Source organism: Eumetopias jubatus, unplaced genomic scaffold (genome assembly GCF_037043125.1).
Source record: "Eumetopias jubatus isolate StellerSeaLion01/CBP00866 unplaced genomic scaffold, mEumJub1_p1.0 scaffold_1, whole genome shotgun sequence".
NCBI lineage: Eukaryota > Metazoa > Chordata > Mammalia > Carnivora > Otariidae > Eumetopias > Eumetopias jubatus.
The window spans coordinates 3,398,535-3,424,708 of NW_028274807.1; the positions used below are offsets into that span (position 1 = coordinate 3,398,535).

Here is a 26,174-nt window from a genome sequence, read left to right on the forward strand (position 1 = left end):
TTTGGTTTGTCTTGTCTTCCTGTCACCAGGAAAACAGAAGTCCTAAGATTATTCCAAATCTCATGTGATCAAGTCAGAGGGGGAGGGCTCTGGAAATTCCAAAGCAACAAGGGACAAGGAGTAAAAACGGACACCAGGACCAGTGGTGGGAGAGTCATGCTGTCACCCCAGTCTGGGTCACCATGTCACTTCGGGGCGATGTTAATTACGAAACAGAGCTGAGCGTGGGTTATTGGCCCTCACTCTGAGCCAGTGGGGTAGAGGACATTTTATATTAGTTTATAATAAACATTCTATGCAAACATATGGCTGACTAAAACATCCTAAAACAACACACAGCTAAGTGGCAGAGTAACCATTTAACTGTAGTCAGATTTAAATCAGACAGAAATACAGGTGGTAAGAGCTGTTAACCAATTACTGGCCACCACTTCACCTGACTTACCTAGTCCTATTTAGCAATACCTTTAGATCTATGTTCAGATCGAGTGTAAGATGCAGTCTGAGCATTTACATATTAACTAAAATTTGCAGGTATCAAAATTTCATTCAACAGTTGTTTCTTTCATAGTAGTAAATATAAATCACTACCCTGGGATGGCAGAGAACCATGGAATGCTAGCTAACTTGGGGCAGGTTCACTAAATTTGGTCGGTTCAGAACATTCCAAATCGAAATAATAAGCATGTATTGTTTCTTCTCTAGAAATTTTATCCTCAGCATAGTCATAATCCAATTCATAACGAATTTATAAAAATAGCTTTTTTATCCAATAATTCCAGCAAGGTAAAAATAGGAATTTCTTTTTATCTATAGCAAATGAAACAGGCTCACGGAATGTGCGAGAACCTAAGCGTATTCAGACCGCCGCACGCCCACCACGGAGTCACGCCTACTTTATTGTTGTGCGGTGTCCGCCTCGCGCCGGCAGCTTTAAGATGCAGAAGCTTCTTTCAAATCCATGGGCCACACAAAGAAATCAGCCCACTGAGACCTGCTTCAACCACAGAACTAAACTAAAACTGCATAATTTTTTAGAAAATGGCAACACTATTCCTTAATCTAATTAGGGGCTCACAGGGGTGTTCGTCATTCATCACATTTTTAGCGTTAAACCTTTAAAGAATTTCCTTAAAAACCCGCACACACACGCACGCACACACTTGAAAGAAGTCGCTGCACCAGCAAAGGTGCTCTTGAAGCATACTATGAAATACAAAAGTGCACTCTTCTCTATCTACATATAAAACATATTAGAAATAAAACTGTGTAAAATGTTTGCTGTGCAAACTATAAAAAGTCAGGCCAGCCCGCCCCATGGTTCTGGGCCACGCTGACCCCCTACTGCAGGGAGTCGCTGTTCTCCAGCACCAGGCCACTGATGTGGGTGGGGGCGAGTGCAGCCCCACTGTCCCCCGTGCTGTCCACAGACTCGTCCTCGCTCTGCTCCGCCATCATGACCTGCTGCACTGCCAGCGTGGCGCCATCTGAGGACAGAGACTGGAGGCTGTCCACATTCATGCTCACAGGTGTGGTGATCGTCACAACGGCTCCTGGGGCAGAAGGTTAAAATTAGCACCCACGCAGGAAGACACTTTGTGACTCGGCGGGGCACTGTTTGCTTATCTGACCTCGTATTAAGACCCCTATATATGTTTCTGGGACGTTCCACAGGGATTAGGAAACGGTCTCTAGAATCAGCCTCCGCCCTTCCTTAGCTAATACACTCTAAAAGCTCTTGGTCTACAGAAGGCCTCAGGGGTCAGGACTATAAAGAACACAGACACACAGGGCAGAAAAGAGGTGCCGCACGGAGAACAAAAGAGACCAGGAACCTCATAACATGCGGGTTATAAGGTTATAAGGTGTGCCTAACAGCGAGGGACAGAAGCTACAGGAGCATGCCGCACACACACGGGGGGCGGGGGGGGGGGCCTCGTGCGCTCATCTGTAAAGGCCTGCAGAAGTAGTGATAGGTGATGGCGGGAGACGACTGTGTCATACACCACAACCTGGGAAACACTTTCATTCATTCACTCTGGTCTGTGCACAGTGTATCATGTCACATATGCAGTGGGAGCACAGACGGGAGACTGGTCATGAGGATGGTTTCTGGAGAAGACAGGAGCCAGGATGGAGGAAAAACTCACTCTTCACTGGATAGTTCTGTCTGCACTTCTTCCTCAAAATACAGTACTGTCTTTTCCAAGGGTGGGGCGGGGAGAGGGAGAGAGAACTAACACCTTTGTAACTAATTCTTGGATTAAAAGAGAAAACTGAAAACATAAATTATTTAAATATAAATAGAAGACCACTGCATATCAAAACCCAAAGGCTGAAGCCCCAGCTTTAAATGCACACACCACAACTCAAGAAACAAAATCAAGCATGGTTGACAGCCCACCGTGAGAGGCCCGCCCCAGCCCTCCGGCCAGCAGGGCTGTGGAAAGCCGCCCGGGTACATTCGGGGGAGGACAGGCCCACACACACACATACAGGAAACAATCACGCCCTGGGAGAGAACCACCTGAGAAGATTCGAGGACACTGTCCAGGCCTCTGAGAGCTGGCTGCATGGGGGCCGGGGGCAATCTAGTCTTGCCTTGGTTTGAGTAGTCAGCCTGAGACTGAGCACCCCTGCCTGGGTCACCTTACAAGGACTAATCACAAAAGCAAGGCACAAGAGGGTCAGAGCGTCCCAAGTAAGTCACTGCTCAAAGAGAGCTCAGGAGGACTTGCCTCAGTGCAAAAGCACCAGCCCCCAGCAAGGTGACAGTCACGGGGCCTGGCATCCAATCAAGATTACCAGGCCCGCACACAGGCAGGGAGACAACCCACAGTGAGGAGCAAGCTCAGTCAGAAACCAGTGCAGGACGGCCAGATATTAGAGCCCGCAGAGAAGGACATCAAAACAGTTACTGTGACTGTTTTCTATGAGGTGGCGCCAGGAAAGGTAGCAAAGACTCTCCCGGAACTTCTGGAGATGAGCACGACAATGTCTACCCTGAACACACCCGCGGTGGGACCGGTGGCTGGTGAGCCACAGAAGAAGAGCTTAAGGAAGCCCAAAGACAGACACAGAAACCATCAAAATGGCAGAAACAAGAAACAGAATCTCAAACCCGGGAAAGCGCACCAAATGGGCAACAGGGGTCCCTGAAGGGGTGGGGGAGGGGCGACAGAACATATATCTGAAGAAATAAAGGCCCCCAAGTTCCCTAACTTCGTAGCAGCATACTGCCGAGAGAGGCCCGGTCAGCGGGACTAGCAACAGCAGGACCGGGCCGGCAGGGGCTCACTGCGGGTAAACAAATCAAGGCCCAACGCCAGGTGGTGAGGAAGGGACTGCTCCTTCCTGCGCACTGAAGTCTGAGGGAGGAGACACACAGCAAGGGGGGAACGGGAGAGAACACATCGCGGACACCGGGCCCCTGAGATGCAGGCACTGCATGTGCGACTCTGTCACGGGGCTCTGCACGTAACATCACATGCACAACACTGGAGCTGTGCCCGCGTCCCAGAGCTCACAGCATCCCAGGCAGCCAAGGCCGCCCCGCCCCCCCCACCCCGCTGCCCTCCTCGCCCGTCCCCCCCCCCCCCAAGCACCCAGGCAGCCCACCTTCCGACATGGCCAGCTCGCCGGGTGGCGGCTGTGCAGTTCCGGAGGCGATGGAGTCAGGCCAAAACCTCTGGACCGGTCTGTTCTGAGCAGTTTTCTTCTTAGTTTTTGGAGTTTCTGAACAACTAGAATCCAACATGGGCTGAAGAATCCGTCTTCTGGCATTGATGAACCTGGGCATTGAGGGCGACACAGGGACCCGGTCACCAGGCCGGCCCTCCTCTAGCCCTCCCGCTGAGCACGGCCCCCACCGCCCTGGGCGTCTCGCCCCCTCACCCAGCAAACAGCGACCCCACACAACCCCGCAGTCCCGTCCCTCCCAGCCCTCGGGGTGCGGATGGTGCCCGATGCCACTCGTGGTCACCTCCGCGTGTGCGGCTCTGGGGCCCGAGCTGCGGCCCTCGAAACCACCCCAGGTGATGGGCTAGTTACGGAGGGGCCGCTGTCCTAAACCCCTCAGCTGTGCCGGCGCTGCGACAGTGGCCCCAGGCAGCCTGGGCAGGGATGGGCAGCTGCGATGGGGACCTGACCCCGCACCAGCAGAGCGGCGGTCGCACGCGGTCGCACGTGGGAACACGCTTCATGGACGTTAAGTATGTGCACGGAAAGCCTGCCTTCTTCAGCCCTCACCCTCCCAGCACCCAGCCGGTGCCCTCGGACCTGGGAGGGCAGCGGAGCTCCGGTCCACCGCCCCCGCCAGCCAGAAGTCTGCGGCTGTTCGGACCGCACACTCGGATATGGTCACGGCTGCACCTGCCATGCCTAGGGGCAATTCTGCTTCCTCCTCTAGGACTACGAGGGAGGAGAGGTTTCACCTCTCGCTGGAGCCAAGCCTGCTCACCCCCGCAAGCTGGGCCCTGATGAGAGCAAGGAGCCATGTTCAGGGTGTAAGAGAAACACAAGCTCCTCGGGAGACTCGGGCTCTAGGCTGGTCCTGGCGGTGTGACCCCCATGCCCCACTCTCCATGCAGAGCAGAACTGGGATGCACCTGCTCCCAGGCCACTTAACATTAGCATCCCAACACTCACGGGGCACCTGGCTGGCCCAGGTGGAGCATGCCACTCGTCTCCACCGAGAGCAAGCCCGACATTGGGTGCAGAGATGACTTAAATAAAGTTCAAAAAATACAATGAAATCCTAGCATTCAGAAGCATCTTCAAGTGCAAGAGGACACATCCTCCGATGGAAACGAGGGGACCGAAGCCACAGAGCTCCAGGCAATGACCTGGTCCCAGGAGCACAAGCAAGGTGGGCACTGGAAGTCACCGGGGAGCCCTGGCAGCCCCCAGCTCAGCACTGACCCCACCACTGCCTGGGAAGGGAAGCCCGCTGCTGCTCAGCATGTGCCTCTTCAGCCTCCGCGTTCAACACTGCTAGGTGGTGGGGTGCAAGCTAATGGGGTGTTCAAGCTCAGGCCAACATGTGATTTTTGTAAACATAGAAGGAAAGTCACAAAAAGTAGTAGCAGCTACAAATATGAAAAGTTTCTAGAAATTTTATGCAAGTCATGCTAGTAAACTGTTATTAATGTAAAAATTAAAAGCCGACGTCAAACCTTCCAGATCAGACAATTCTGTTAACTTAATAGAGCCACAAGTTAGGGAGCTCAAGGAAGTTAATAGATGAAGAAAAGCAAGAAAGCTGAGCAGTAACAAAAGCATTCAGAATGTCCAAAGAAGTGACCCTAACGTCCACCCCCAATCAATCAATCGCCCATCCTTAGGGCTAAACCCAGACTGGAAGTGTCACCCGAGAAACGTGAGGAAACCGAGTGTACTAGGGCCATGGCAAATGTCGCAGCAACATAGGTGAAACCTTTGTTTTTGCTAACCCTATTTAAAAGACTTAACAGGAAATAATTCAAAGAGCATGGCCTATTTTATTGGCACCCAAAACAATGGCCCAAATGCAAGGTAACAAATATTTAGTGCAACCCAAAGCATACCTCCTGCATATACGACTGCGTATGTTGGGAGATGTTGTCGTTTACATGGGAACTTACCTGACCTTGCTCAAGTTTAAATTCTAACAGTTAAAAAGGTAGCAGTGTTTACAAGTGGTAGAATTTGTGCTTTCTTTTACGGATGCCCATTTTATAAGCCGAACCTGTTTCCCACGTCTGCGTGAGTGAGTACCAATGAGACAGATGACTGACCCACAAGTGGAAGTGCACCCCTCGACATTAGTGCCCTTCGTCGTGGTGAACAGCTGTGATCTCAGGCGAACGCACGTGCTCGGGGTCCCAGCGTCCACAGTAGTATGTGATGCCGAAATTACAACAGGATATTTCATTTAATAAAGTCGACACTGCCCCAGGCATTTCCCTCTTAGGACCCCGACTCCTGCTGAAGGGCTGCCTCCCCCCTCAGAGTTGACCAAAGTGACACAAGGTTTCCAAAGGTGGGGGAGCCGTAGGGTGGGGGGGGGCACCAGAGGTCAAGATGCCTCATCGCCACCATGCCCCACCCAGAGAAGCTCATCTACAAAAACATCATGTTTCTGAATGAACGTGGGGACTTAGGTGTAGTAGTAACACAATGGAGAAACACTTTTTTTTTTTTTGAGAGCGAGCGTGTGTGCAGGTACAAGCAGTGTGGGGAGGGGCAGAGGCAGAGGGAGGGAGAGAATCCCAAGCAGACTCTATGCCCAGTGCAGAGCCCGACACGGGGCTCGATCTCATGACCCCAAGGATCATGACCTGAGCCAAAATCAAGAGTTGGACGCACAACCAACTGAGCCACCCAGATGCCCCTGGAGAAACACATTTCTAACTGGACAAGCAGGATGTAGATGAAAAGTCTATAGTGAGCATTAAATGTTTAAGTTGGAAATGTGTGCTGATTTATTCTCAAATGTCCTGCCACCAATTATCCAGTACTCTGATAACACAGTGTTGCTAGTTAAAAGGACTCAGATAACTTTCAACCGAATCCCACTACTTATTAGCGTGTTTTCGAGGGCTCTATCATGCCGACGGCACAATTCAGAGAGCAGGCGCATCTTACCAATTGTTAACTTGGAGTAGAGTCAAATTTGTCTGAGCAGCAATCTGTTTTTTCTCATCTTCTGTCGGGTAGGGATGCTAAAAATAAAAAGAAGGTTTAGCATGAACTGAAAAAGGCACTCAAGCTTATCTAGGTAGAACAGAAACATACAAATAATCATCAGTAAAAAACTCGTTAGTAGCAATAATGCTTTCTGCCAAAACCTCTTGTCTTATGATTTCTTTTTAGAGATGCCCCAAACGGAAGGAAGTCTTTCTCCGCGCCGCTCAAGAACGCGGCAGGTGAAGCGCAGGCGAAGGCGTGGTTAGGCCGAGTGAGAAGGCTCAAAGGGGTGCCACTGCCCGCCACGGAGCTGCACTCTGCTGATCTGTCATTTAGGGACAACTTCACTGAGGCCAAGTTATGAGCCATACACTGGGGACACAGCACGGGTGTCACGCTGCACGTCCTACAGTAAATCACTGATCCTCACAGTCACTCTGTCCTACAGATGAGGAAGCCAAGGCCAGAGGGTGTACACACTCCCCATCCTCCAGCTGGGTAACAAGGGGGACGCAGGGAAGGGGCAGGGCAGGCTGCTTCCAGCCCGACACATGGGGCGACATGCTTCTGTCACAGGCGCTGAGAGAGGAAAGGGACACGGGCGTGCACGGATGGCTTTTCAGGACCCGTGCTAGGTCAGTGTGTGCAGTCTGTGAAGAGCCGAGCCCAGGGCTGGGGTGGGAATGCCTATTATATTGCTCTTTTCTTTTATGATGAAAACATTCCACTTAAAAAAAACAGAATTAAGCCAGAAATTACATATCAAAATTGACAGAAGGACCAAAGGAAATCACTTCTATCTATAGTAATAAGTGATTTCTCCATGGCTGATTACTGTCCACGTGTAGAAACCAGTAAGACAATGACTCTAAAAGCCATGTGCAACGAAATCCCTTATCTTGGACTGCCCGGGACCCCAGAGAACACTGGGGGGTGGGGGGGGGCGCAGGAGATACCATAAGTAACACTCAGTGAATGGGACAGTCGCTGCACACTATGGTCACCCCGGTGACCGCGGTGTCGTGCCATGCCGGTCTCCCCAGTGGCGTCTGTTCCTTCGGACAGACAGCGACTCGGGGTGATGCCAGCGCATATGGCCCCGAGGTAGGGATTACGGAAATGCGAATACTGTGCCTGCCGTTTAAAAGCTCATAAAATAAAAGGGGACAGGAAACCCAGTGCACTAACCAGGAAAAACCCCACCGTGCGGCAGGAACTGTCCTCCCGTGTTAGGAAGGCTGCAGGAGAGGACTGTGTTTCAAAGAAACAAGGGCCAAAGGAGGCAGAAAATGCCTCATAGGGAAAAAAAAAAAAAAGGAACATTTTACTTCAACCTACAAGCAGGGTTTACTGTTTTAGGAACTATGAAGACACGAAAGGACACCGGGAGGACGATGGCCATCCTACACTGGTCTGTGCTCCTATAGCACGGACACGCACGCGGTGGGGCCGTCCCGGGGGACAGCAGTGGGGGAGCCTGCTCTCTCACTTGCCACCCCCTGCCCGGGTCTGCCGAGCGCCCCGGGCCCGTGTACCATGGGAACCAGCTGTGTAATGTCCCAGCAAACACACCAAGTCTTCCCACCACTAGAATGAACAGCGCCGAACCATGGTGTCCGTAACGCCTTTCCCTTTCAGGACAACTTTCCGGAAGCGGCCGCACCGCTCAGAGCCAGCACTGTTCTCCCCAGACCCATGCTGCTGTGTCCTGCACGCGGGGATGGCTCGGCAGAGGGCAGAAGAGGAGAGAAGCTGGGGGTCCTAGCGCTCCAGGAGGGCCGGCCAGGAAAGGGAGAGGGGTCCTGCTCAGCGACATCACGTGCTGGTTCCAAGCCTGGAGTCGGCAGCTACCTAGGACTGCTGTCTCTCGGGGAAGGAGCCTGGCGCCAGTTAGAGAAAAGGGGGTGCCGGTCGGCAGTGACAAGGGCTAAAAGCCCAGAAGACAGGGGATGATGGAGACTGGCAGCGGCCCCGGGGCTCAGAGTCAGGGCGAGGACGGAGACCGGCGCCAGGAGCACACGCAGGCCCCGGGCCCAGGCAGCGGGCCTCCCCAAGGGTGCGTGCGGAGAAAGGGCACAAGGACGCCCCGCCGACAGCCACGGGGCACTGGGATGCAGGTGAGCAAGGCGGCCTGCGGAGGGAGCGGTCAGCAACCAGAGACACGAGTGGGGGCCAGGGGCAGGGAGGCAAAGGGGCAGAGCCGGCTGACGCAGCACAGAAGTCGGGAATAGCAGGCGGAAAGCTCCGGCCGCAAAGCTCGTTCCCGAGGCTGCCGGGCAGCTCCCCGCTAGACCCCGCTGGACCTCCTGACCTTCCGACCCTCCGGACACCCAAAGGCCTCTGCGTCTGTGCCCACACACCCCTGCGGGCTCCTCGTCCACCTGGACAGGGCCGTACGCAGCAGACAGTAGCCACTTTCCTGCCTCTGTCTCACCACATGCTCCCCTGCAAGCCAGCGTGGTCAGTCCTGACCCTGGCCACTAGCCTGGGCTGTCACCCCTGAAAGCTGCTCTGGGTCACGTGCCTCCCCCAAGTTCAGCGGCAGGAGGACTGAGGGTCTCAGCTGGGTAATAAGCAAGTCTTGCGCAGTAAATGGACGAGCAAGTGTGTGCTCCCTAAGACGGGCATCTTCACGGGGAGGGTGTGGCCATGACCCAGGTGAGTGAACAGGTGTGCAGACACTATGTGCGTGGGCCGGTGCTGTCTGCAGGCCAAACGCCGGCTCAAGGTCAACAAGCTCATGTGCTGACCCCTCTGTCCACAGCTCGATATTCAACCTTACCACATCTTCCTCTCAAATCTACTATCTAAAACGTCACTATCTCCCCAGGTTTTGCCCGAATTCCTCTTCTCTCTGCCCACTTCTCGAACCTCACCTCACTGGGTCACCCTCCGTGGCACGTGGATGATTAGCATGAGCGGAAGGTACTCTCTTGTCAGCAGCGGGGCCCTCCTGGTTAAGTCCCTGAGGCAGGGACCTCCAGAGTGTGGTCACCCTCCTCTGTCCCACACTCCACCCTAACATTGAGACAGTCAACATGGCACCGACACTCAACACCAGGCCCCCGGAGCAGACAGTACATTTTTTCCAGAAAGGAAGCCAGCAAGCAAGCATCTCAGGGCACCGTTGACTGTGGAAGCACTTGCGTTCTTACCCCTATGTGCTGAAAGAGCCAAGATCTCATCACATTGGTAGCGTGCTTCGGCAGAACGCCCCTTTTATTCTTAGATGAGCCATCATCTTGATGCAAGATGCTTAGATCTTGGTTTAACTGTAACTGAAGCTTTTAAACAATTGAAAAATAACATTAGAAGGCACAGGAAATTATGACATAGGCAAGTAGTTTACGACTTCAGATGAAGATAACCAAAGGTCTTACAGAGAAATGACATATGGCAGCAGAGATGTGTGTGCTGGGCCCCATGGGCTCACCCGTCGGGGCGCTCCCTCTGCATTCTCACTACTGACACCGCTGTCTCGCGGGCAGTGGCCCCCTCGTCCGGCAGGTGAGACAGGAGCCCAGAGGGCCTTGGGGCCACTGCCCTGCAGACATGTGAGGCCCACGGCCTTCTCGCCCACCACTCGTGTTCACCTCGCACCCTCTAGTCACGGACGTGACAACACCCGCTCTCCTAGCCTAGAGATTCCAAGCAATCAGCAAGAACGGGCAGGAAGCAGAAGGGCCGCTGACGAGAGGCGGCCACGTGGGCTGAACAGAGGGGAAAAACACAGACGCGCACACAGTGCAGACACGGGGCTCACAGGGCAAAGGGGCCAAGGCACCCGCCTCTGGCCCAGAAGCCTCCGGAGCCACCACAGACACGGCCTCCCTTGCCCCTTGAGGACAGCATGGACACATTCTGCCCATTCCCTTTCCACAGGAAAGGACACTCATAACACTTCTTAGGGGACTGTCTTTCCCACAAACGTGAGAAAGATTTGATGTCTCTAAGAGCAGGCCTCAGCCCCACAGGCCCCAGGCGCTGCACCTCACGCCCAGCTTCCCTGGGCAGATGGTGTCACCAGCGCTGAGGACACAGGCCAGGAAGAAAACCACCACAGCTCCCAGGGCCTCAGCACAGACCCGCCAGGGGCACCTCGGCTGTTGTGCATGCGTGAATTCAGAACTTACGTAGGAACCTGACTTTTATTTATAAAGGCAAGAACATCACCTTCAGTGTAATGTATCCACAGACACCCTTTTAAGGATTTGGAATGTGATTGTGGAGAGGTCACTGTATTATTTGTACTTCCTCTGGCGTGACATCATTTCAGATATATTCTCTAAAAGCCTCAACAACATCGAAACAGACACAACTTATGACTTACAGGGAACAGTAAGACACTAGCTGTAGCTAACATTTCTTAAAAGCCAAGATTATTATTAAGGGCATAAGTGTTTTTTGAAATGTATGTCTTTGTTAAAGGACTGAAAGCAAATGGTATTAAGCACCCCCTCTATGGTCGTGTTTGTGTGTACAGAAAAAAGAACAGGCAATGAACTTTTAATACTAGCTCCAAAGCACCAGGGCCAAAATTTAGCTCATCTGCCTTATTTGTCTCAATTAATATATGATGTTCTTCATGAAATTTGACATATGCCCAGTGTTGCTTTTTTCGTGCAGGGTTAAAGCAAATGTGGGCTCAAAAAGTGGGCGAAGTGACAGTTAGCTGTGTGATTCGACCTCACAGATGCTACCAAGGGGCCCGAGGGCCAACAGGGCTGCGTGAGGAAAGCCACGGCCTCTGCACGGAACAGCCGCTGCCCTGGTGAGCTCCAGCACCGCCGGGGCCTGGACGAGCGGCGGGCGGGTAAGAGCCTGGGAAACTGGCTGGCAGTCTGTTTAAGAAGCAGTGAGAACCCCCCACACGCCCTCGCCATCATTCCCTGCAGATGACTGACCTGCCCCCTGCCCTGCAGGAGACCGGGGCACACTGAGCAATGGACAGCGGGAGTGAGGGGCAAGGCCAAAGAGTGGGGTAGGGAAAGTCTACACGCAAAATGGGAGACCCCGGCCCGCCCCCGCCCTCGCAACCGGGCCTGTGCCCCAGGCAGGAAGTCTGAGAGTCCTTCTCTGGAGACACTGAGTAGAGGAGACACTCCAGAGGCCAGCCCGTGGAGAAGCTGGCTTGCCGTGGCCCGTACCTGCCACGCACCCAGTGGCCTTCCGGCAGCTCATGCTGACAGGTCCGAGGACAGCCAACTGTCCCCAAACACCCGAAGGCCTCCATCACAAACAGCAGACACCAGAGCTGAGATGCAGAGGGAACAGAGAGAAGGCTTCAACCACCCATGAAGCACAAACAGGAGCTACCTCAAGAGAAAGCACAGAGGGAACGGAAGAGTCTAAGAAATCCAAACTGAGGAGCGCCTGGGTGGCTCAGTCGGTTAAGCGTCTGCCTTCGGCTCAGGTCATGATCCCAGGGTCCTGGGATCGAGCCCCACATCGGGCTCCCTGCTCTGCGGGAAGCCTGCTTCTCCCTCTCCCACTCCCCTTGCTCGTGTTTCCTCTCTCGCTGTGTCTCTCTCTGTCAAATAAATAAAATGTTTAAAAAAAAAAAAGAAATCCAAACTGTGCTGAAGAGGTCAACCTGCATGGATGGGTTGGAAGATAAAAGATCTCTCAGAAACCAGACAATGAGAATACAAATAAAAAATGACACAAAAATGCAGAGATTCAGTTCAGAAGGTCTAATGTGCTTGGGGTGGGGGTAGGGCTATCTCAGAGACGTCAAGGAGAGGTCTCAGACTCCAGGACATGAGGTTTTCCCAGGGCTCAGCAACAGCTCGGAGAAGAGACGTGGCTGAGAGGAGAAAACAGCAGCCCGGAAAGCAGCGAGCGCTGACCTCTTCCCAAGGTGGCTAGAGCCCCCGACGCCATGCTCCCGGGCCCTGCTGACGATTTCTTCCGGAAACTGTCCTGGGAAACAGCCTGCGTCAAGTACGAGACCAAAATAAAGTCATCTTCAGGTTTGCAATGTCTCAACAGAATGTACTTCCCATGCACATTTTCTCTGGAAGTTTCCAAAGTGGGGAGTAAAGCCAAGAAAGTAGAGGATGTAGGCTCTAGAAGGGACTCCTCAAGGCGATGTCCAAGGAAAGTTTGAGAACATACCCTGTGCCCAGCCTGGATAGAGAAGAGCCCCGGAGAAGGGAGGTGGAGAGCTTCTGGGGGCCCGCGGTCCCGATGTGCCTTCTGGCAGGTAGGTGTTGGCCGTGGCACCGGGACAACAGTGAAGCACTTGCGAGCTCGGCCAGACACATCTGAACCAGAGAAGCCCTGGGATCACAGGTACACACTCAGCTCCGCAGAGACCAGGTGATGTTCATACTGACAACAGGTTGGCCGAGCTGTGTGGAGAAGCACGGGCAGGGCGGGGAAGAGCCGCCGCCGAGGGGGTGCACGGACGGAGCACAGGCCCCAACCATGACAGAGCGCCCAAACCAGGAGCTTCAGGGGTGAGTTAAGAGGGAGGATTTTTAGTGAGAAACGGTAGGAAATCAGCAGGATCAAAAAGCAGCTGCCCGAGGGGAGAGGAGGGAACAGGGTGGGAAAAGCGGTGCTTGGCTCCAAGCCTCTCAGCATCCTGCACACTGAGCTGGACACACAACCACCTGATACAAAAAAGCAAGATAAGAGTAAAACGGAGGCAAAAAACCTTGTCACAGGCCAAGTAATAGCAAAAACCTAAAATATATAAATAACAACTGTACAAATAAGACTCTCCCAGGAAAGGGGGAGGAGCTAGAGCGGGAGGAAATCCGTGAAATCCCCCTGGTTACTTCTCTCTCCTCAAAAATACGTTTTTAGAAGTAGAAACACCTTTCCATAGAGATGCCCTAGGAAGAGGCCAAATCCTGCCTCCTCCTGACAGGCCGTAGGTCAGAATGTGGCCCACGGTGGCCAATTCTCTCCTGGGGGAGAGCGGCAATGTTACCATCCGCCTCAGCTGCGCCCACAACGCAGCCAGACGACGGGGCAGGACGGGCAGGTGGGGAACGGCATGGGAGTGACCGCCACCACAGTGCTGCCATGAATGACGCTGGCCAGAGTGACCACAGGAGCCAGGACAGCAAGCAGTTTTCTCGATCAAACCAACCCTGACAGTTTCTGACACAAAAATAGACAATGTCACTGGTGAAGTTACTCTCCCCAATTACCTGAAGCCCAGTAAGAACCAATCCCCCCCCAAGAAAGAGAAAAAGGGAAGAAAAGAGCCCAGAGCAGCCCAAACAGCTACAATTAAAATCACACGTACCACGTACAGGTTTTATTCAAAGAACACCTGCACCCAGAGCCCTCAATCTGTTTACTCTTCTGTTGGAAACCCAGGGCAGCTCGTGTCTTTGGCTTCCTGTCCCTGCTGCCCTAGAAGCCGGACTCGGCAGGAGAATGACGGGGAGGGGACAGGCGCACAGTGGACTGAGCACCGGAGCAGAGACAGCTCACAGGCTGCAAGGAGGGAGCTGTGTTCACCTGTCTGCCTGACAAGGCTGGGGAGGGTCACAGGCATGTTCTGTGTCAGAAGGGGTTATGCTGAAATACAAACTCTATGTGTTTGCTAGTTAAACTAGTCCTTTCCGTCTATAAGAAAATGCAGTGAAGTAGAAAACTTTCTTTTTTCCCTTAAAGATTGATTTATTTATTTGAGAGCAAAGGGGTGGGGAGAGAGAGTGAGCATGCAGCAGGGACGGGCAGAGGGAGAAGGAGAGAGAATCCCAAGCAGACTCCCAGCTGAGCACAGAGCCCAACGCAGGGCTCAATCTCACGCCCCTGAGACCGTGAGTGACCTGAGCCGAAATCAAGAGTCAGACACTTAACTGACTCAGCCACCAGGCACCCCGGAAAACTTTCTTCTTAAGCAACAGGGCAAATAAACCTCTACTACATAAGGAAGACACCTCACTCTAAAAGCAGTTCCATGTGGTACCAGGAAGAGCTCTGCCAACCAGACACCACCTCATGCTCACAGCCGTGGTAAATAGGAAGCTCCAGGGAAAGCAGGCTGGCTGGAGAATCTAGGGACAACGCTGGTGGAGTCCAGTCCCTCCTGCACCCATTGCTGGGCCTGGTGAGACCCCATGTGCCCAGATGACAAGGCCCCCTGCCCTAGCTCGACTCTGTCCATGCAGTGAGAGGCAGTAAGTCCTGGATTGGCGGTGCCAGCCCGTGCCCCCCCCGCCCACCCTCTCGCCTCTGCTGTTTGCTTGAGGGAGACACAACATCTCCGGGGCTCGGCCTCCAAGTCGTCCGTGAGGTTGTGGGAAACATCTGTGCGGGCTAAAGACAACTAACATAAAGAATCTGTATTCCTAACTACGAGCTGACAACAGAAACATTATCTTTCGGACTTAAACCTAGCTCAATGTGGAAAACAAGGGTGAGTGTGTGTGTGCATGCGTCTCCGTAATCGACAGTGGCCTGGCAGTGGAAAACAAGGGTGTGTGTGCATGTGTGTGCGTGCGTGCTTCTCCGTGATCGACAGCGGCCTGGCCGACCACCAAGTCGACCCCGTCTCACCACATAGACACAGAGAGAGCAGTGTGACCTCAGCACAGCACAGCACAGCACATCCATGTGCTGCTTCTGCCCGTGAAGCGGCCTCCTGCGCTCTCGGAGCTGGGGTGCCTGGGGGAAGCGAGAGGCCGAGGGAGGGCAGGAGGAACACACCAGCCGCCTTGGGGCAGGGCCTCCACTGGGCAACTGGGAGTGGGGAAGGGGCAGCTCTTGCTCAGCTTTCGCACCAGGCTGTGGGAGGATGTTAAGGAAGGGCCCCAGCCAGCCTGAGGACCAGCCCGGAGTGGCGCTCTGGCCCAGCGGGGGCACAGAAGGGCCTTGCCATGGGCTGCAAGACCTGCCTGCTGGGTCTGCTGTCAACCTGCATGGCGGCGGGAAGAGCGTGTCCACACTGCCTCGAGTCTCCTGATCCAGAGACAACCACACAATCCAGTGTTCAATTGGACGACAGTGGTTGCTGAGGGGAAGGGGTCATGGATGACTTTTTTCCTGCTGCCTTAGACTTTCTGAACTTTGCAACTTTTTTACACCGAGGAAGACAAAGAGTAAACAGGAGACAAAACATGGACACTGAGATTAACTGGAGACTGCTACCGGGAAGCCAGCTCGAGACAAATGATCTTCAGGCAGAGGGAACAGATCCAGCCTGGGCCTACCGTGCCCCACGCCTGCGCGACGCACCCCCAGACCCTCCCACGGGAATGGCACACGCACCTGGGAGTTCTGGATCCTGATCGTGCCGGGCGACAATGCTTGTGTCACTACTTGGCCTTGAGGAGTGACAACTGTGACAGGCTGATACACTGTGCCACCTCAAGAAGGAAAAAATTAAAATACTCTTTAAGTCACAACGATTTAAAACCGTATTCTCAATATACTCAATATACGTATGAAAGGAATAAAACCTTTAGTCTGATGTGGTTTTTAAATTGTTTCAAATGATCAATACTTTGCTGGCTGACTTGTCACTATAAATTATTAAACAACTTCCTTGGACAAGTAGTGTTCCAGCATCTATAGTGAGGTCTGGCTCTGTGTGGGGGGAGGCACTCAGGGGAGGGCATGGTACTGTAAGGGGTGTGCGGGCCACTGTGCAGGAGGTACGGCAGTGTGCAGGGGGTGGGCACAGTTCAACAGAGCAGGGCAGTGTGCAGAGTGAGGGGCAAGGCAGTGGAGGGGACAGGGCAGTGGGGGGGGGTGGGGCAGGGCAGTGTGTCAGGGGGGCGGGCACGGTCAGGGGGCACAGTGCAAAGCGGGTGGTAAGGTGTCCCACCGCACAGGGCACAAGGGCTTATTTGGATTCTGCAAATTCCCTTTTTGTCCACCTCTGTTTCCTACTTTCCCCACAATTAGCAGTATTAAAGGACCTGGCAATTGGTGTGAACTATTTTTTATCATAGTATATATTGATCAAACATGCTTTCATCTTCCTGGGGAGGTTTCCCCTGACACTATCACATGAGGGTTTTCGTTGTAAATTTCTCTCCTCCTCACATGCCCCATTCCATTTTCATGACAACTTTATATTTGCGATGTTTGAGATGCACCAGGGAACCACAGAATCAGCACCCCTCCCGTGATGGTTTTTACTATATACAAGTAATACTAAGAATGAATTTTTATTTGTTTGTCAAACATTAATGACACAACCTAAGCTTTTCCAGGTGCTGCCAAGAGTGCAATTAACAACTATGTTATCTACAAATTACAATTGGTTTTTGCTATATATTGTCAACTCCTATATAAAACCTTTCTTCCCAAAATTTTTTGGCAGGGAAACACAATTTGCGTCAACTATTTGTTACTGGGAATTAAAACAAGAAACAGGCATTCAATTCTAAATGCTCTAGATTTTGCCACTCCTATTTCAGGAACTGGCATTAATTAGAAATTATATTTATGCACTTCTCTGTTCTAATATAAAAGGACTTCTCCACAAAAGCTCAAGGAAAGAGCATCCTTTTTTCATTGGGCTTACCTGCCACTGTCGCCATGGTTACGTTCCCCTGTTGCAGTGCAGATGCTGGAACCACGATTCCTTGGGGGCTGAGAGTGCCTGAGATGGCACTTGGAATCTGCTGTAAGTCAGAAATACAAAGTGAGGGGCTATGGGAAAACACCAGAAAACCCACCTTACATATCTGCAAACCAAGAGATCCAAGACTGACCCAGTAGCAACTATGATCATCAGTATTGAGATACTGGTTTCAATCTGGCTTCCAAAAGATTATCTTTCCTCTTGTCATCATATTAATCATCATAAAAGAGGCGAGCCCCCTGGTGTTCATGATTGTGGAGTGCTAGATCTGGGCCTGGCCTGCAGCAGGTTCCGCAGAAATGACCATAAATACCACATCAAGATTCCACCCGTCCATTCACCAAGATGGCTGGGTTGGTGGCCGGCCAGGGAGAGAGCTCCATGCTGGTGTCCAGGCACAGGGTCTGGCGCCCAGCAGACACCCAGGCATTTGAGCAGTTCAACAGCATCAGTGGGTACTGCCCAAAGACGATTACTTTGCAGGCTGCCACATCAATCTGAATGTATGTATAAAGCTCTGGTAGGTACATACAAAGTCTGCCACATTAACTTGGTTAGAATATTAATTCATCCAAATCAATAATCCAAGCTCCCACCATCAAGAACCTAAAAAAGAGGAACAAAAGGAAACCAAAGCAAGCAGAAGGGAGGAAATAATAAAGATCAAAGCAGAAATCAATGAAACTGAAAACAGAAAAACAGAGATCAATGAAAAAAGAGCTGGTTCTTTGCAAAGACCAATACATTGACAAACCTCTACAACAAAGAGACGTGACAAATTACCAACATCAGGAAGGAAACCGAGAGCACTGCAGACCCTACACACGTCAGCAGGAGAGGAAGAGTGCCACAGTCCACTCGGCACGCGGGCCTCTGAAGCTAGCGTGAAACAGGTCATCTGAACAGCCCTACAACCATGAAGGACACCGAGTTCATAACTGGGACACTCAAAAAAGACATCTCCAGCTCCAGCTAGTGTCACTGGAGAATTCTATCAAACATGTGAAGAATTAACACCAAATCTATATAATCACTTCCAGAAAACAGGAAAGGAGTCTTCATTTTACAAAGCTGTACTATCCTGGTACCAAACCTAGACAAAGACTGTAACAAAAAAGAAACTACAGACCAATATCCCCCAGTACAGACATACAAACGCTTAACAACATATTAGCAAACAGAATTCAGGAACCCATATAAAAAGAATTCTGTGCCATGACCATGTGGAGTTTATTCCAGGAATGCAAGGCTTATTCAGTATTCGAAAAATCAAGTAATGTAATCTACTACCATGTTAACAGAAGAAAGAAGAAAAATCACATAATCGTATCAATTCACCCAGGGAAAGCATTTGACAAATTCAGTATGATAGAAACTCTTAGAGAAACAGAAATGGAGGGGAACTTCCTCAACTTGATGAAGAGCATCTAGAAAAAACCTGCCACTAAAACTATAACTAACAGTGAAAGGCAGAATGTTTTCCCCTAAGATTGGGAACAAGGCAATCCACTCTCACCAATCGTATTCAAGATAGTACCAGATGTTCTAGCCAACACAATAAGGTAAGACAAGGAAATAAAAAGCAAACAGATCAGGAAGGAAGGAACAGAACTGTTCCTATCTGTAGATGACATAACTGAATAAGGAGAACATCCTGAGGAATCTGTGAAAAGGACCTCCTAGAACTAATAAATGAGTTCAGCAAGGTTGCAAGATGAAAGATAAACATACAAAATCAACTGTATCTCTAAATACTAGCAGGGACGCTAAAGTTAAAAATATAATACCATTTGTAATTGCCAAAAAACAAACAAACAAACACACACACACCTAGGTGTAATTCTAAAAATACATATGTAAAACTTGTATCACAAAACTACGAAACACCAATGAAAGGAATGACAGAGAGACGTACCTGGTCTGTGGACTGGAATACTCAACAGAGGAAAGACATCAATTCTCCTCAGAACAATACCAGGCTTAGTGCGATTCCTATCAAAATCTCAGTAACGTTTTTTTGTTGATATAGACAAGATTATTCCAAAACTTATATGGAAAGGAACTAGAATAACTAAAATAACTTTGAAAAAGAAGAATAAAGTGGGAGGAAACAGTCTACCCAAATCTGAGACTTATTCAATAGCTACAGTAACAAGATTAGCTGGTGTAAAGGCAGAGATCAGGGGAACAGAACGGAGAACACAGAAACAGACCAACAAATACACTCACCGTTGACAGTTCAGGGGAGGAATTTGAACAAATGGTGCTGGAGCACAGGACGTCCAGAGGCAAAACAAAGAACCTCAACCTAAACCCTCACACTTTATACAAAAGTTAACTCAAAATGGGCCATGGATTTAAATGTGAAATATAAAACTTTCAGGAAAACAAAACAAAACAAAAAACTAGAGAAAATCCTTGGGATCCAGGGCTGGGCAGAGTTCTTAGATTTAACACCAAAAGCACAACTCATCAAAGAAAAGTTGATAAATGGGACTTGATCAAAATTTAAAATGTTTGCTATGCAAAAGACCCTGTTAAGAGGATGAAGAGATAAGCTACAGACTTGGGAGAAAATATTTACAAACCATACAGCCCATAAAAGATTAGTATCTAGGGGCGCCTGGGTGGCTCAGTCATTGAGCATCTGCCTTCAGCTCCAGTCATGATCCCAGGGTCCTGGGATCGAGCCCTCCATCGGGCTCCCCACTTGGCAGGGAGACTGCTTCTCCCTCTACTGTCCCCCTGCTTGTGCTCTCTCACTCTGTCAAATAAATAAATAAAATCTTTAAAAAAAAAAAAAAAAAGACTCTCAAAAGTCAACAGTTTAAAAAAAAATCCAATCAGAAAATGGGCAAAGGACGTGAGCAGACCTTCTACCAAAGAGGATCTACAGACGGCAAATAAGCTCATGAAAAGATGGTCAACACCATTAGCCATCAGGGAAGTGTGAACTATGACCACAATGGAATATCACCATCAGTGTGGCTCAAGTATAGTAGTGCTTCAACATGGGTGAGCCTCAAGGACATTATGTCCACAAAGTAAGCCAAGCACAAAAGGACAAATACGGTATGATCCCCTCACGTGAGGTACCTAGACTGATCAAATTCATAGAAAGTAGAATAGTGGGAGCCAGAGGCTGGGGAGGGAAGAATGGGGAGTTAGTATTTCATGGGGATAGTGTTTCAGTCTGAGAAGATGGAAAGTTCCAGAGATAGATGGTGATGATGGTAGCACAACAGTGTGAATATGCTTAATGCCACTGAATTGTACACTTAAGAATGGTTAAGACAGTACATTTTATGATATGTGTATTTTACCACAATTCTAAGAAATAATAAAAACCCTGTTTTAAAGAAAAAGGAAAGCAATGAATGGTACTCCATCCTCCAGAAAGCTGGGATCCAGGGTCCACACATGCAGATTGAGGCCTCACCCCACTTACTGCGTGAAGCCCAGAGGGACTGTCCTTCTGGCTTGAGGATGGCCGTTATGTCAGCCCAGGCACTCCGACAGGGCTGTTGGTCTCAGGAGTCAGTACCCATCACCCCTGCAGACCTTACCATCACCAAGGAGCAGAGCAGGACCCGACATAGATACCTGGGACTGGACGGGGGAATACGGGCTTCCAGGTTCTCCGCTCAGGAGAGTCTCACTGTTCATTTTCGTTTTTAGACAAGCAATGTATCGACTGCAGAAATCTTTGCACAGTTCGTTAACCTTTTCCAGCTCAAGAAGATGAATACGCAAAACCTGGATTGCTTTTACCATCTAGAAGCAGAGAAAATGAAGATCTTCAGACAAGAAAATGGCAGCATCATGGTAAGTTGTAATTCTCAGTCATTCGCCTGAACGCCATAGAGCCTTGACCAACTGCACTGCCAATGACAGGAGGGGGATGACATCAGAAATCATGCAAAACGACAAGTCATTCCAGCACCGCAGACCTCTGGCGTTTCGCTGCATCTGGTGTGTGGGGCACAGATGTCCCCGTGCCGCCCTCAGTGAGTCACAGCACCAGGAGACAGCCCAGCCTCACCCCGGCCCCACCGCGGACCAGCTCCAACAAAGAGCAAGGTACTTACCCTCCCTCTGCTCTTATGTCTTCCTCTGTAAATGGGGAGGAATCCATACCCACCTCATAGGAGGCTCTTCATTTTGATAAAACTCCACTTATCAACTCTGCCTTTTAGGGATTGTGCTTTTGGTGTCAAGCCTAAGAACTCTTTCCCTAGCACTAGGTTAGCCCTTTTAAGATTTTTCTAAAAGTACAAAAAAAAAAAAAAAAAAAAAAGATTTTTCTAAAAGTTTTACAGTGACTTTATTAAGTCACTAAATTTCAGAGTAACCTGCCCCACAGCAGTAGACAATGATCTGTAATAAGCACCACTTGCCTGTGAATCCACAACCCCAAAGCTCAGCTCCTTCCCTGTGACCTTGGGGACAGTAATTCATATGTACTTGTGGCATGAACCAGCCAAGCAGTCGATAAAGAGTGACCACGCCCCAAGCTCTGCTAGACCCTATGCTGGAACACCAGTCAGGAGAACCTGGGTCCCCTCTGGCTGTCCCCGCAGCCACGCACTGCTGGCTGTGTGACAGAGATTCAGAGGCAGAGAGAGCTTCTGATTCTCACCCCAAAAGGGCGGGCACTGTTGGTCCCAGTTCAAAGATGAGGAGGCTGACTCCCGGTCAGACAGCGTCCTGGTAAAATCCGTTAGGCACTAAGGGTTGAATGTATAATGAGAAATTAAAAACCAACAAAGATCCGGGACATTTATTCAGGAAAAAGTTTCCTGAGACACTTTTCTGCTGATCAGGGCCCTGACTAAGATTTTGGGCTGGGGGTTAGCAGGCTCTAAAGGAAGCCCAGGGAAGGAGCGTGTCCCCTGACATGAGCTAACAGCGCTCCACCAACACTGAGGGGTGCAGCAGTGATGTTAACAAATTCTGCATTTCCTTCAGCAAGCACAGAGAACCCTGGACCTTGGGGCGCCGGACCTGGGAGGAGGGTACCCACACGAGGTTGAAAGGCCAGGGGAAGCAGTTGAAGAGTGTGGGAGCCCCCTGTTAAGACTGCCCTGCTCTGTGTTCAAGGGCCTCCTCAAGTCTGCATACAGCCTTGTCACCCACCACCACTTACTGCCAGCCTCCAGACAGAGCATAAGGGTGTGTGTCCGTGATCAAGGAAAAGCCTAGAACTGGACTGGGGCACAGGCATGCTACCTGACAGGCACAGCACATAAGCACACCAACCCCAGTGAACTTCACAGATACTTAGGAGAGAACTGAGCCCCCAGTCCCCTTGTGACACAGGCACAGATGAGCTCCTTTGATCCCTACAGTAAAAGTCACTACAGAAAGCTGGAAGACACGGGGACATTCAGGTCACACATACAGGAAGTTATTTCGTAAACTATCGGATTCTCCCCTTTAGCAGAACTACATTCTGAAGTTCTAATTAGAAGTTTAAAACTTATTGAACAGATTTTAATTTTGGGGAAAAAAACAAAACATTTCTTGTACTTACTAAATTGTCAGTTTCCGGATCTTCACAAAAGAAGGGTTTTCCTTCCTTCTCTTGCTTCCTTACAAAATTTTCAATATCTACATCAAAACTGGCAGAAGTTGTGCCTTCTGAGCCCTGCGTAGATTGTTCACATTTTTCAAACAACAAAGCTAATAATGGAAACAGTGGATGCCTGGGGGGAAAAAAAATTTAAAATGTATGTCCTACATTTGCATGAGAGTATTTTAGTACGTACGTCTGCATTCGTTTATGTAACAGCTTTGTTGAGGTATCGTTCACATACTACAGTTTATCCCCTTCAAAGTGTACAATGCAATGGTTCTACTCTGTTCACAGAGCGGTGCCACCATCCCCAAGGTCACTCTTACAGCATCTTTGTCACCCCCAAAGAAACCCTGCAGCCATCAGCTGTCACTGCCCATCTTCTCCCAAACCCCAGCTCCAGGCCACCACTACCGGCTTCCTGTCTCTATAGATTTGCTAGGGTTCTAGACATCTAAACAGAATTATACAATACATGGCCTTTGGCATCTAGCTTCTTTCACTTAGCACGGTGTTTTCCAGGCTCATCGATGTTGTAACACGTATCACTACTTCGTTCCTTTTTGTGGCTAAGTAATATTCCATGGTATGGAGAGACCAGTTTTATAGTTTTAAAATTTACATTTAGATCTATACTTTGTTTTGAGTAAACTATTTTTTTTAAGATTTTATTTATTTATTTGAGAGAGAGCGTGCGCACAAGAGGGAGGGAGAAGCAGGCTCTCCGCTGAGCAGGGAGCCCGACATGGGGCTCGATCCAGGACCTCAGGATCATGACCAGAGCCGATGGCAGATGCTTAACTGACAGAGCCATTCAGGTGCCCCTTGAGCAAACTCCTGTATAAAACATGAGATTAGGTCAAGGATCTTCTTTCAGCATATGAATGTCTAATTCCTCCAACACCATTTTTTGGAAAGACTACCTCGACTCCACTGAATTGTCGGCACCTTTGTCAAAGGTCAAGTAAACACGGTATTTGTGCAGGACAAAGTGATTCTAACCCTATCCCTTCACCCTCGTCACCACACCCTCGTTACCGTAATGCCATAGTATGTCTCAGAAGTCCAACTTTATTCTTTTTCAACACTGTTTCAGCTGGTCTAGTTATTTTGCCTTCCATATAAAATCTAGAATTAACGTGTCTATATGTACAAAACTGTCCGAAGGCTTTATATGGAATTATACTAAATCTACAAGTCGATTTTAGGAGAAAGGACATCTTTACAAAGTTGAGTCTTCCAATCCATGAGCATGGTATGTGTCCCCATTTATTTAGGTTTTCTTTGACTGCTTGCATCAGCATTTTATAATTTTTCAGCATAAAGTTTCTGCATTTTGTTAGATTTATACCTAAATTTTTTGGAGCTCTTGTAAATGGTATTGTCTTTTTTAATTTTCAGTTTCCAACTGTATATTACTCAAATAGAAATGGGATTGGTTTCTGTGTGTTGCCCTTGTAATGTGTGACCTTCTTAAACTCACCCAGTTCTGGAAGTTTTTTGGTTGAGTCTTTGGGATTTTCTATATAGACAATGATGTCGTTTGTACACAGAGCCAGTTGTGTTTCTTCCTTTCTAATCTGGTATGCCTTTTCTTTCTTTTTCTTGCCTTAACTGCCCTGGCTAGGACTTCCATTACAGTGCTGAACAAAAGGAGTCAGAGTGTACTATGCCTTATGCCCAGTCTCAGAGGAAAACAGTCTTTGGCCATTAAATACGATGAGAACTACAGATTTTTTGATGTTGCCCTTCATCAGGTTAGGAAAGTTTCCCTCCTTTACCACTTTGCTGACAGTTTTTAATCATAATTACCTGTTGATTTTTATCAAATGCTTTCCTGTGTCACTTGGTATGATCATGTTGTGCGTCTCACTGGTTGATCTTTTGACTAACGAATTAGTTTGAGTTCTTGGGATAAACTCCACTTGGTCAGTGTGTGTTCTTTTTATATGTCACTGGATTTAATATTTTATTAATGATTTTTATGTTTAAGTTCATGAGGCACACTGGTGCACACTTTTTTTTTTGTATTGTCTTTGTCTGGCTTTAGTATCAGAGTGATGTGTTGGGAGGCATTCCCTCTTCCTTTACTGGATTCTCCAGTAAAACTACCTGGGCCTGAAGATTTCTTTTTGCAAGGTTGACTAAAATGTCCATTTCCAAAACTTTTTCTTAAGGTACTAGGAATAATATCTTAATTTGACAAACTTCTCACCCCTGTGGTTATCACATCAAACCTTACTACTCTGCCTAGGTAATAGGTCTAGCATTCCATTTAACAAGGTTCTCTATTCCTGCCATTCCTGTTAAAACCCACATGTGTCACATCTCATCGCTACCTATAAATGGCCTGCTTGTCCGCATCCATTGGTGTCTGGGACCCCACGGGTGGGGGGCTCACTCCTTCCACATCAGGTTCAGAGCAGTTGGGATCTTGCTCCGTTTTTAACTCTGTTACTACTTGCATCTGTGAAAGGAGAGAATTCTGGTTACTAAACACAAAATAAACTACTACTAAGTACTCTACTCTCAAACAGAAACAGAAATGCAACAGGAGTGGTAAATTGCTAGACAGTTGGACGACTGGCAGTAATACATAAAAAATACTACCAACAAAACTCCTCTGAATTTAATATGTTTTGAAAACGGCTAAAACAAAGGTCAAATTTCCAAATCATCTTGAAAACTGTGAGGACCGGTATCCATGAAATGCTTATGATTTTCAAAAACATGCTACTACACAGCACTGAAGGGAAGTGGCACATAAATAATCTTACCATTGTCTCTGCCTGCTCTAGATGCTCACGCTGAGCAAGAGAAGTACACACGAGTGGTTCAAACTCTTATCTTGTCACAAAAACAACCCAGACCCTATATTCTAAATTCTCCCCTATCTACTCTTAAATTTCAGGAATACATAAGCTATCCAAATTTTGAGGAAAAGTCACTGTATTCAGAAGGCAAAGACCGGCTGTGTTTAAAGAAATAGTATAAAACCTAAGAGGAAGCCTTAAAGATATTATAAATTGCTTTCAACTAGCTATTTGGTTTGTAACTTAGGTGAAAAGTATTTAAATCCTTAAGCATAAAGAATTCAGTTTACAGAAAGAAATCCCAAAATGCTGCAAGAAACTTGTAATTATCTGAGAGCAGATCGCCAGCCCCCTCAGCTTCGTCAGGAACACCCCTCGCTGCCAGGACTCCGTCCTCAAGGAAGCAGCCTGGTGGGGGCCCTCGGGGAAGGGGCTTATTCCCACGCAGTGGGGAGAGCCAGCGCTGCCACGACCCTGGCACCTGACAGCCAGGGCTATCGCAGGCCCCGGGGGCCGTGTCGCAGGGGAGACCCTGGCGCCGCACTTGCCTCTCGATGGTCCA

The 26,174-nt window shown here is 49.4% G+C and overlaps 1 protein-coding gene across 6 annotated transcripts in view; it reads right to left on the reverse strand.

The window, feature by feature from the left end:
• Nucleotides 1-253: 253 nt before the first annotated feature.
• PKNOX1 (PBX/knotted 1 homeobox 1) overlaps nt 254-26,174 on the reverse strand; it is a 59,559-nt gene continuing 33,638 nt past the window's right edge. For 5 of the 6 annotated variants that reach the window (XM_088023744.1, XM_088023746.1, XM_088023749.1 and 2 more), the window contains 9 exons: nt 25,139-25,266; nt 22,758-22,929; nt 20,828-20,998; nt 17,165-17,264; nt 15,901-15,998; nt 9,822-9,950; nt 6,625-6,701; nt 3,619-3,791; nt 254-1,553 (listed from right to left, as the gene is read on the reverse strand). In XM_088023744.1, the coding sequence (XP_087879870.1) occupies nt 1,342-1,553; nt 3,619-3,791; nt 6,625-6,701; nt 9,822-9,950; nt 15,901-15,998; nt 17,165-17,264; nt 20,828-20,998; nt 22,758-22,929; nt 25,139-25,266 (1,260 nt within the window). In that variant the 3' untranslated portion in view covers nt 254-1,341. The remainder of the gene's footprint in view (nt 1,554-3,618; nt 3,792-6,624; nt 6,702-9,821; nt 9,951-15,900; nt 15,999-17,164; nt 17,265-20,827; nt 20,999-22,757; nt 22,930-25,138; nt 25,267-26,174) is intronic. The other variant, XM_088023747.1, reaches the window with a different exon arrangement.